At 38.6% G+C, this 12,416-nt stretch overlaps 1 protein-coding gene and 2 non-coding genes across 3 annotated transcripts in view; 2 read left to right on the top strand and 1 right to left on the bottom strand.

The window, feature by feature from the left end:
• Positions 1-916: 916 nt before the first annotated feature.
• On the top strand, positions 917-1,035 carry LOC123877133. Its single transcript, XR_006798503.1, has one exon. It is a non-coding gene; the product is annotated as a 5S ribosomal RNA (ribosomal RNA).
• A 3,583-nt stretch (positions 1,036-4,618) lies between these two features.
• Positions 4,619-4,780, bottom strand: LOC123877134. Its single transcript, XR_006798504.1, has one exon. It is a non-coding gene; the product is annotated as a U1 spliceosomal RNA (small nuclear RNA).
• Positions 4,781-8,655: 3,875 nt separating this feature from the next.
• LOC123876927 overlaps positions 8,656-12,416 on the top strand; it is a 144,116-nt gene continuing 140,355 nt past the window's right edge. Inside the window, exon 1 of the mRNA XM_045923352.1 lies at positions 8,656-9,581. Within this exon, the coding sequence (XP_045779308.1) occupies positions 9,431-9,581 (151 nt within the window). The 5' untranslated portion in view covers positions 8,656-9,430. The remainder of the gene's footprint in view (positions 9,582-12,416) is intronic.

The raw sequence follows: 12,416 nt of genomic DNA, 5'->3' as shown, positions 1-12,416 counted from the left end.
TGGACATAGGACTTTTGTCCCGGAAATTCAAGGAATTTTTAAAAAACCTAAATCCACGAGGGCGAAGTCTTGGGCATCTTAAATATCACGCGAAAGAAGTCGGGTAGAAGCTAGTAATTTATAACTATACGTACATAGTGCTCACAACCTTCGCCAGGGAAGTCGTCAAATGATTAGTTTTCTCTTTCTAGTTCCCACAGTTTTCACTACCAAGCCCAACCTAGTGTGACTCAATTTTGACGAAAGTGCATGAGCGCTAAATAATATGCATTCGCAATAACAGGTGCTGTGTGGAACCGGCAATCTCCCGTCATAACTAACAGGGAGTGGATTAAGTTTGGATTTACTTGAGTTGCTATACCCGAATATTGTTATACAAAAAAGAAAATAAGTTTGTAAGGGCCGTTTTACTTTTATATAGCCTGCTAGAGGATGCCCGCGGCTTCGCCCGCGTGGTTTTCGGATTTTTTTTAAATCCCGTAGGAACTCTTGAGTTTTCCGGGATAAAAAGTAGCCTATGTCCTTCCCCGGGATGTGTCCCAAGTCTGCACCAAATTTTATTAAAATCGGTTTAGTGGTTGGGCCGTGAAAACGTAGCAGACAGACAGACAGACAGACAGACACACTTTCGCAAGTAAGCATTACAGCTCTGAAGCTATAATAGGCTATAGTGGGCAACAGGTTGAGATGGCAACCGTGGTGGTACGCCCCGCACACCCGCACAACCCCCGCGCTAACCCGTGCGGGTGAGCGTGGGTGACGTGAGGGTGTGCGGGGCGTTCCCTTGCCCCTGTACATACTCGTAATTTCTGTTTCAAATAAACCCCAATTTTATTCATATTCGTTTTTATAACAATTTCATACATTTGTAGTTTTTATATGTACAGACCTATACAATATTTTTGATGTGTAACTCGCCAACGTCCATACCATGTTGAATACACCGGTTCTCGTCCGATCACCGAAGATAAGCAACATCGGGCGCGGTCAGTACTTGGATGGGTGACCGCCTGGGAACACCGTGTGATGTTGGCCTTTTACCTTTATTTTAAAGATATTTTTTTTTTTTTGAAAATAAATAGTACTTTTTTAATTTTAGAAAAAAAATTGTGATGTCCTCTCTATGGATTTCTATAACCGTGCAATGAACTCGCGCTAGTCGCTAATCTTCCAGCAGATTGCAATTTATTAACTCCGTGCACCGTGGACATGTGCACGCGACTATTTGTCTATTTTTGGAAAAACTGCACCAATTTTCGTGTGAAAGCTAATAAAACATATTTTATACTAGAGGATGCCCGCGACTTCGTCCGCGTGGATTTAGATTGTTATAGACCCTGTGAGAACTGTTTGATTTACCGGGATAAAAAGGCGCCTATTTCGATTACAGGGACGCAAGCTACTTCTGTACCCATACAAATCGGTTAAGTGGATGGGTCTTCAGGAATCCCGCGGGAACTCTTTGATTTTCCGGGATAAAAAGTAGCCTATGTCCGTCCCCGGGATATAAGCTAACCCTGTACCAAATGTCGGAATCGGTTACACTGTTCGGCCGTGAAAAGGTAGCAGACAGACAGACAGATAGACAGACAGACACACTTTCGCATTTATGGGTAAAAAAAATAATATTAGTATGGATCAGGAAAAAATTGTGAAATACTGATGTATCATGTAAGTCGGATATATGTAGACTGAAATCATTTGAGCTGACGAACAAAACCAGACTAGTCTTCTTTTATCTCAAACACATACCTATTTTTAGGGTTCCGTATCTCAAAAGGAAAAAGGAACCTCTTATAAGAGGTCCTTTGTCTGTCTGTCGTGTCTGTCAATTCAGGATAATTAAAACCTACATTGTACTGCCTAGTGTAAATGAAGAATAAGGTTTTTCAGGTTTTTTTTATAATTCCACCCCACATGAATTTTCCAAAATTCCACTCGAACGTAGCCGGGGTGGGTCAGTTAGCATTCACATAAAATGATCATAAATTATCCTACCGACCCCTAGGTAGGTATATTTACATGAAGTTAATACGTAAACTAATGAAAAACTTGTCCATTTCAGGGGCGATATTGGAAAGCTTTCGAATGATTGCCTCCCCCGGTTTTACATATTGTCCGGTCCTCAGCTGGTTTTAATAGTTTTTAATCCTGCTCAACCGCATTGTGAAAAAAAAAATATTTTTTTCATTATACAGGGATGACTTAATTTGACTTTATTGTTTGTTTAAAAAAAATCTATAACGGGCGCCTACTACGCCATAAAAGAAACCTACTGTCTATGTGCGTTGATAGATCAGCCAGTCAGACAGCACAAGTTTTTTTTTCATTTGTAAAGATTTTTTAAATTTAGATACCGTGTGTTATCCCTTGACTGCAATCTCACCTGGTGGTAAGTGATGATGTAGTCTAAGATGGTAGCGGTCTGCGCCATTAATATGTGATTTAACGAGTTAAATTTTTCGTGAACACGTTGTTTTTTTGTATGATTTATCCACTAATTCACTAGTTTTCGGATTTATTCCTTTACTTGTGGTATGAGACCTACCTGCCTGTCTTTCATGATCCTGGTCAACGGGAAGTTCCGTATAGGGTTTCTTGACAGACACGACAGACGGACAGACAGACAGACAGACAGATAGACAGACAACAAAGTGAGCCTATAAGGGTTCCGTTTCTCCTTTTGAGGTACGAAACCCTAAAAAATTGTTGATGAAGGTAATAAAAACGCGTAAACGCCACATTATTTAGCTATTAATATGATAATGTGAACCCACTATGAAACTGCACTCAATCTATTAATCCGATACCGTCACGCGGAAAATCGACGATACGACGGATTTATGATTATAAAAGCATTTCGAGTTTACGCACTTATAAATATTGAAAATGTTGAGTGCGCTGTAAAAACATGAATTATGGGATTTTATAACTTGAGTGTATTAAGTAGATACTTACTGAATAAATGATAAGGTGAGTAAGTACTAATTTCAGTACTTACCTTATTATTTATTAATTAAACGGAGATAAACGGAGGATTTCCTCCGTTTATGAACATTTAATTCAAGTATTAAATAATAACTAAGTATATGATGCTCGCGACTTCATCCGCGTGAACATAGGTTTTGTAAAAATCCCGTTAACTAGGCTAGTAACGTGGAAATAGCCTAGTCTCCTTCTGCGAGGAGGTAATGTCGCAGAAGGAGTCAGCGGAGCGCATGAAGAAGATCATCTGGGCTCTCATGCCATCCGTCGTAGGAGGGTTGGGCGTAGGGGAGTCCACGACCGCCGCCTACCCCCTTGAGAAGGGCTATCGGACGATAGACACGGGGAGACTCCCCGTGTCTATCGTCCGAAAAGAAACCAGTCCTCGAATCGGAAGGCGCAACTCTGTGTTCGTGGTGTTAGGGGACTATGTTGGTTCCCTGAGGAGGGTCTTCAGCAGGCACCGCTGGCTAGGTTGCACGAACGTCTCAATTTTTAGGGTTCCGTACTTCAAAAGAAAAAACGGAACCCTTATGGGATCACTTTGTTGTCTGTCTACCTATCTGTCTATCCATCTGTCGTGTGTGTCAAGAAAACCTATAGGGTACTTCCCGTAGAATCATGAAACTTGGCAGGTAGTAGGTGTGTCTTATGGCACAAGTAAAGGAAAAAATCCGAAAACCGCGAATTTGTAGTTACATGATACATCACAAAAAAAATTAAAATGTGTTTGAATTTTCAAAGTAAGATAGCGGTGCTAAGTGGGGTATCAAATGAAAGGGCTTTACCTGTACATTCTAAAACCGATTTTTAACTATTTTTATGCATAATAGTTTTTGAATTATCGCGCAAAATGTCGGAAAAAATACTCGAGTACGGAACCCTCGGTGTACGAGTCTGACTCGCACTTGGCTGGTTTTTTTTAATGATGTTGCAAAAGCCATTTTCACTGGCGAAGCTCGCTGAAAACTGATTTAAAAATCCCATTAAAAATATCTTATTTGACGGTGTCAATGTTTATTCGCGCTAATGAATTTATGGCTCCCATTATCATAATACTCACTCGTGTTGAATTTCACATTACAAAGTGCAAACTCCGATGGATGCAAATGACGACGCACGTCGAATAATTAAAACTATGTATATGCGATGGAAAAATTGACACCTCACAGAAAATTTTTTTGATGATAAAATATTTACCTGCCGCATGTAACAGTTATTATAAGTCCATGGTTACAGTTTAGGTAATTATTTTAGGGCCAATCAAATTTTTCAATCGCCAAACAATAAATTTTTCAGTCGCCGAATAATACACGTATTTAACTAAAAAAATGAAAAACGATTGAACAGATTTTGTATTAGAAATCTATCGATATGTCTTTGTTTGACGATTAAAAAATTAGCCCTTTTTAGAAAAGATAATTAATGGTCGATTTTTTAATCGCCAAATAATGCTGAGGAGAAGATTTGAGCTTTTGATTTTTTTATTGGAAAACCGTCAAAACGTTTACGTATAAACGAGTATTATAAGTCCATGGTGTAAATTAGTATAAACCTCATGGTAATTAAAACATAATAACGTAAGTTTAGTGGCAGGCACTGATATACATCAATTTCACTATTCTATTCTATGGGGGGACGGCGCGTACGCAGTCCCCACTACCAAAAATTACGCGTCCGAGTTATCCACATTAGGGATAATCGCAGAGGTCAACCCAGCCGCAGTGCAATGGAAGGGCCTCGCTCTGGGGGAACCGCCTTCTTGATCACGGTGTCCCCGACGCCAGGTAAGTATGCTTTGAACACATTGCCGTGAGTATTTACAGTTCTGAAAATCGTCGGACTGAAGCATGTCATAAGGTACAAGTGGCGACATCTATTGGAAGCTTTTGTAAACACTAAAAGCTCGAGTAAACTTTGAACACTCGACTCAGTTAAAGTTTGTCTAATTTCTCCGTAATTTTTTCATAGCTAAATTTTTTCGCTTATCAGATTATATACATGGAGAACTTTATGGCACGTTGCACGAGTTTATCACGCGATGTTTTTCTTCACGAGCAAAGCAGTGATGTTTATATGTCGATGAGTGATACATTTTAATTTGCTTAAAACGCACATAACTAGGAAAAGTTAGAGCTGCGTGTTTTTTTTTTATTCATTATAGGCAAGCGCTTGACCACAGTCACATCTGGTGAAAAGTGATGATGTGGCCTAAGATGGGACGCGTTTACCTAGAAGATGCCTATTCACTCTTGTTTAAAAGATACCCGGATTGGTAGGAAACCCAGATCGCGAAAGAGTATTCCAAACCTTAGTCATGCGTATGAGAAATGATGACGTAAAACGTTTCGTGCGTGTACTGTAGATGGAATGTCGACGACATAAGGATGGAAACTCGCCCGACGTCATACGGTTTGATGGTGAAATGACGAAGTGGGGACAAGATCGAAAAGTTCCTATGCACACTCTCCGAAATAATATATCCTATAAAACACCGATAAGCCTGCGACCTTACGGCGGTGATCGAGACTGAAGTTTCGCCAGCAAAGGAGAGTCCGGGAAATTCAGTCTCAGTAAAGTGTATTAATACTTAACGTGTACTTTAAAAGAGGCCAAGCCGATTTGAGTTAAGCTGCCATGACCGCTAGCAGCTACCGGTCGATTTCATGCCCGCGGATTGAACTTGATTGCCCTTTGTAAACCCATCAGGGATGGTAAGATATGGGTTTCTGATTTTTATTATTTTTGTACTCACATAAACGACAGCCCGCGGCTTCCATTTCGTGGGAAGTTCGAAAAATTGTCTGCATTCAAAGGGAACCTCTGTGCAAAATTTCAGCTTTCATTGTCATTTTCATCACTTCTGTCTTTGTCTGGTGGGAGGCTTCGGCCGTGGCTAGTTATCACCCTTCTGGGAAAGCCGTGCCGCCAAGCGATTTAGCGTTCCGATACGATACCTTATAGAAAACAAAGGAGTATTGGGCTTAATGAAGACTGCCATACCCCTTCCAGATTAGCCCACTTCCATCTTAAGACTGCATCATCACTTACCATCAGGGGCTTGTATCTGAATAAAAAAATTCTTTGCCTACGCAGACGATATTTTTTTAAAATGCAACCACTTTTGCAGGTTGCATCATAAAACAAGTTGCAGGAAGGCTTCGATGGATGGATGGAGGATGGGGCGCCAGCCAGGTAACCTCCCAGTGTGCCTGGATGCTGCTGGTCCCTTTTGGATGCGTCCGAGGGGAAGAGCAGTGTTCGGGCCGGTGCGCCCCGGTAACATGGCTAATAATTTCTCTTCGGAGATATTGTTGGCTATGGCTAATGACCTGGCAGGGGGGGAGGTTTCTCAGCGTGTCCCTCTGACTAGCAGAGGGCACGGTGGACGAAGCGGAGGACGGGACGCGGGCGACGTGCGCGTCCCAGGGTCGGGGGACGCACTTCGTTGGTCCGTCCCGGAGGTGCGGTGGTGGGGACCGAGCAGGTCCCCAGTGGAGGGTCTGCCTCGGCAGACGTCGCTGGCTGGGTCGCGGTTGTTTGCTTCGGCCGTTCCCGTGACCCAGTCGCCAGGCGACGCGCAGTAGCGCCGCTGGGGTTTAGTGGGTATTCCGGTCGCCTCTCGGCCGGCGAGTCCCACATACCCTCCCTCCGGGGGGGATGCGTAAATGCATTCCCCAGCGTCAACAAAAAAAAAAAAAAGGCTTCGATAGTGGCTGATCAGGTCCGGACTTGCTTTGTTGCGAAGGAAGTGGGTCGATGAGTAATAGCTATCCAACGGTCATAATGCACCCATGCGTTGGATTAAAACGTAAAAAGTGTACTTTTACTTTCAAAGCTAGAGTAACGCTGATCGCGCCGATATTTTACTACATAAGTAGGTAGGTAGGTATAGGTTTTACTACAGGCATTATTTTCAAGCCTCATTTTTGCCTATTAAAAAACGGGCAAGTGCGAGTCAGACTCGCACAAGAAAGGTACCGCTAGCCTACCAACTTTAAATATTTTTTTGATGTCACCGAAAATCTTCAAAAATTCTATTATCGTTCTGTCAGGCATTGCCGTTCTGCATCTGTACTTAGTTGAAATTCCACAGATACGAATGAAGCGATTTGCCTCCTCATTTCTGATTCGAACCCCCCGCAGTTATAAATATATGGGTAACTATACCTTCAAGTCACAAGTGAACAGGCATCTTCTAGGCTAGCGCGTTCCATCTTAGGCTGCATCATCACTTGCCGCCAGGTCTGATTGCAGTCAAGCGCTAGTCTATAAATTAAAAAAAAAAAAGGTTTTTCCTTTACTTGTGCTATAACTGCTATGAGACATTGCTACCTGCCCTACCTGCTATAATTCTAAGTCAACGGGAAGTAGGCACTTGCCTACCCGTGTAGTGAAGGAAAAATCTAATAGCTTCAAAATTTCAGCAGAAAATATATCTTATTTCACTTTGTAAATGTTCTACAGTGTTTTAGAAATGCATTGTAAGACAGAGCACTGTAAGACGGTGCATTTATTTATTCAATTAATAGTGACTAAATTACACCTAAAAATAAAATCTTTGATAATTTGTACAGTAAGTTAATTTCAGCATTTGCTTACTACATCGTAAAAGCACAAGGTAGAGTCAATGAAGTTTGAAGGTAGAGTTGACATAGACTGAAAAACATTCATCAAAACATTTTTCACTGTTTATTTTCATTCATTGCGTGACACCGATATGACAGTAAGTAGGTAGGTAATTATTTCAAGAAATGTTAGCATGAGTTTAAATTTCCCGATTTAACGTAATTGAAATTCTAAATTTAATGACTTTGAAATTGACACTGACTTTTTGAAATTTACTGACTTATTTAAATTGAAATCCAAAAATAGCAAGCAAACATATTATTACAGATAGGATATTTCACTTTATATTCTTGCAAACAAACTTTGCAAAACACTTGAGCGACACTAACATTTAAAACGTTTGACACAATTTCGAAATCACGTCTATTTTTATTATGAAAACTTTTACGTCTAAAAGGCAGTTATCAATTTTATTACCCGTATTGAGTCAGTCTAAACAAAGGTTTCCACTCGGCCCTAAACGCCTATAAACCCAAAAACACCTTCGCACAAACCGAACGATGGCAAAACCGCGCCGTAAAACTGTTTATACGCGAACGCTCCAACTACAAACATTACCAAATTACTACGAATAAAACACACGCGTAATCTCCCGCTATCGTATCGTATCCTAAATCGCATTAAAACCAGCTTTACGTGCGAGAACAAAGAGCCGTTAAAACATTACCGGTGTCACGCAAATCGTATAGTCACAGGCACAAGCCCATAGCCGAGTGAACGCTTCTCGTTTAACAACCCCGTGGACTCGAATCCTGCAACCTTACGTCATCTCACCCCATGCCGAAACGGCCACTCCATTGGCCAGTTCACTTTGGCGCGCTTTCTCATTGCCAAAATGAAAACCCACACCCTTAGCGCCATCCCTCTCGTCAAAGAAGCCAACCCCAACAACAGACCGAGAAAGCACATTTCCACCGATGTTGTCGCCACAGTGATGTAACCAGTTTGAAATGAGACGCGTAATTTTGTGACCTGTGAGTGGAAAAGAGTCGGCGATAGCGGTGTCGCAGTTCATTGTAGTGGTAGAGTGCGAAGGGAACGTGCTACCGTGCGTTCAACTATTTATAATCAAATAGGGTGCGCCTGTGTTGAGCGTATGGTTACATTATGCACCGCGCACACAAACGCGCTCCGAGGCGAGCGAGGCAATGATGTGCACGAAGTATTATCCCTTATTACACGATCCGCTTCCGCGCCGGCCGCACGTACAATAGTTGTCACCCGACCTCTTTTGTCGAATGCAGAGCGAAGTGTTAGCTTGTTTACATCGAAATGCTGGAGCGATGCATAGAGCGCTAGTTGGCTCGATTGTGTCATCGACCGAGCGTCGATTATCTCTAAATTGCGAGTGATTCACGGACAATGTACGCGACTGTGTTTTTGCTGAAACTTTTTGTGAACTTGTGAACTTTACTATCCGTCAAGTGATCTCGTTAGCGAAATTGAACTGTGACATAATTCTACTCTTCAGACTCAGTGTGCCATTTTCGAGTGTCAAAGTGAACTCTACACGGAGAAAAACTTAGAAATTAGGCTTTTGAGATTTTTTATTGGACTTGAAAAAAAATTTGGAGAAGAGAAATTTTCACGCAGTAAATTTTCTAAATCCAGGACTTGTAATATAAAGTACTTATAAAATAGTACAGAAGAATTGAAGTTAAACAAAATTGACGGAAACGAAAAAAACTGTTGAGCTTCACAAAGATAAAAAGTTGCGGGAGACGAAACCCAAACGCGCACGAGCATTTATGCATACAAAACAAACCGCAATCTGTCCACGCTTCTTCCGTAGAAAAAGGCGTTGTGAGAGACAAAGATGGCTATAGCATTCAACTTGCCGAGCGAGAGAGAGGCAGCTGAGGAGAACTTTTCACGATTGAACCGGCTCCTCGCAGAGTTGTACGAGGTTTTATGCCACATCTTGGTATCACGACAGCCTGGCCAAGAAGCCCAGGACAGCCGGCGAGGTGAGTGCCCTCGAGAGCCTTATATACCACCTTACCACTTAAGATGCAATTCGACCTACATCGTGAATTTGGTGATGGTTGTGGCCATCCTTAAAGTGTCTCTCGCTTCGTCCCTCTTCAATACGGTCAGATAAAAAGAAGATTGTTGTAGATAAGTATTGTTAACGGTGATACTGCAAAGCAGATCTGGACTGTTGTTACGTATTTTTAAGTCCATCCCTTTTTTTGTAATCTTATTTTTTTTCTCGAGATGTTGTGTCAAACTGCACTTAAATTGTAAATGGTGGTTTCAATTGAATTAAAAATGAAGGGACACAATTCCTTCATTTTTAATTCGGTTTCGCAAATTCTTAACACTTTCCGCGCTTTTGATGAATTTTGCTTTTCCGAGATTTGAGTGAAGTTCGACAAAACTCCTCTGGTATTGTTTAATAATGGATGATGTACTAGTATTCGAATAATTAAGTTATCATAGCAATGCATTTATTGATTAATTTTAATCAATCTTGAAAAATGTGTTCAACATTTAATGACTTTGAAATCAATGTTTAATTCAACAAGGATTTATTGAAATTGAAATTTGGCAATTTCTAAGAATTGTAAATTTTTCATTAAAATAATGTTTCTACAAGAATAAAATTCAAAATTTAAATCACAACGAATATTGACATTGACCATTTAGTTCTGTTAAGTTTTGTATTTAGTTACATTTCCATTTGATCTCTTATTTTGTTTTATCAATTTTAATTAGCTTAATTACAATTAGTTTAATTTATTACAATTTAGTTAGATTTAAAAAGACAACTAGCATTTAGTTGAAAACTTTTTCTATGGAAAATGACATCAATGGATCTCAAATTTTATTTTAGTTCCAAAGTTTAGTTTCGATAGTCATATTTAGTTTTCTTTATGTGGATAATTAAAATTTCGATTTGACTAGACGCCAAATATTAGTTAAATGTACGAAAAATTTATCCAAAAATACATTCGCAAATGGCGATAAAATCAGATCGCATTAACATAAAAATTATAATTTTACCAAAATGTAAATACTTAAGTACTATGAAATGAAGTACATTATATTCTAATTTTTGTTACTTGAAATTTGTTCAATAGATTTTGTTCTGTTTCAATAATGAAAAAAAAGTAAAAAAAAATGTTTCATACATTGTATAAAATGATTTTTATGATGTAGTTTTAATAACATTTATCTTGTACATATTGCATTTAAATTTTGTGATGTTTCTTGTAAGCGATTTATTATTTACTGCCCATGTAGTTAAGCGCCGTATGTAATCAATTATGCATAAACTGGATTGTGTTAACAATGCTATGTCCCCGACAATTTTGCGGGAAATTTTGAAATAAATTTATTATTTTTAAACACAATGACATTTTTCATTGTTTCTCCATTTTTCTTCCTCGCTAACTCCATTTTTTTCAAATACATGAATATACACAAAGTTCCACACAATAATGAAAAAATCAATAAGATACAACTCAATTTTGCTATTTACCTACTCCAGAAAATAATAAAACGACAGTCAAGAGCATTGTCTGATGAAAAAAATTGCACCACCAAGAAAAAAAAGTAACTGGACTGTAAATTATATCATATCAATAATAATATGATCTAAGCAGCAGAAAAAACTACTCAATCATAAACAAAAAATAATATTTAAATAAAGGTAGTAGAGCAATTAATAAAAGAAGCATGCGATGAAGAATTAATACATAGGTAAGTTTGATAAAACAACGTTAATTTTATTGTTGATCTAACACACACAGAGAAGTTTATAATTTAACTAATATCTAGAATGTGTCATGCATAGGCAAATTATTTGAAATTTATCGAGTAAAATCATTCTTATATTTTAGAAGTATTATTGAGCAAGAAATAAAAATATATTCAATATTTCCTTGTAAGGCTTCTTAAAATGGGTAAAATGACAACATTTCCAAATTACAAATGTAAAGTAAAAACTACTAAAAACTTGAATAAGTTCAAGAAACTTAAAATTGCAACTATTGGTAATTTAGAATTAACAATAACTAATTGCGTATTAGCTAAACAAAGTGAAAAACATCAAAACTCATCACTAAAAATCAAATAGTAAGATAAAAACTAAAAAGAATAAGGTTCTTCGATAAGGCGAAATTAATATTCTTCAAAATAGATACAGTTATGATAAGGTAACCACTATTAATTTTTCTCAATTCAGTACGAAAGCTTAAATGAATAGTAAAAGGCGTAACCGAGAGAAAATCTAAAATCGAAAAACTCCAGAAATATAAAAGTCAGAAAATAAAAATTCATAAAAATTAAGATTCAATTGTAAGACAAGAGAACAGGGACAAAGTAATAATAAGGGTAGGTATATTTTAACAGCACTGCGTTTATTAGTAGCACAAGCGTACATACAGAAATGGTTGTAACTCATAAACAGTGTCAGGCGTCGGTCCGTCAATCAAGACGAAAATAGCCTCATGTTTACGTACACTAATGTCCATAAGGCTGAACTTGTTCAAACACGTTTGGTACAGAACAATAGGACGGAAAAAGAATTGGCTTGACTCGATATATTTTACGCGGCGAAACTAGTTATAAATACGAGAATAGCGTAAAAAGCGCTATGGAAATATTTCTGTACACTACAGTGGAATCTGCTTTCCTAACTTGGTGATAGAGAACTACATAAGAAATTATATGAAATATTATTAAGTGGGTTTATCGTTTGTAACAAACCAATGCATGCGAATAATATAAAATAAAATACATAAGAAGAATTAGTTAACTGTAATAATATTTTGGACACCAAACTTTCAGATTGCTCT

Source organism: Maniola jurtina, chromosome 22 (assembly GCF_905333055.1).
Source record: "Maniola jurtina chromosome 22, ilManJurt1.1, whole genome shotgun sequence".
Taxonomy (NCBI): Eukaryota; Metazoa; Arthropoda; class Insecta; order Lepidoptera; family Nymphalidae; genus Maniola; species Maniola jurtina.
This window is presented reverse-complemented; position numbering and strand designations above follow the sequence as displayed.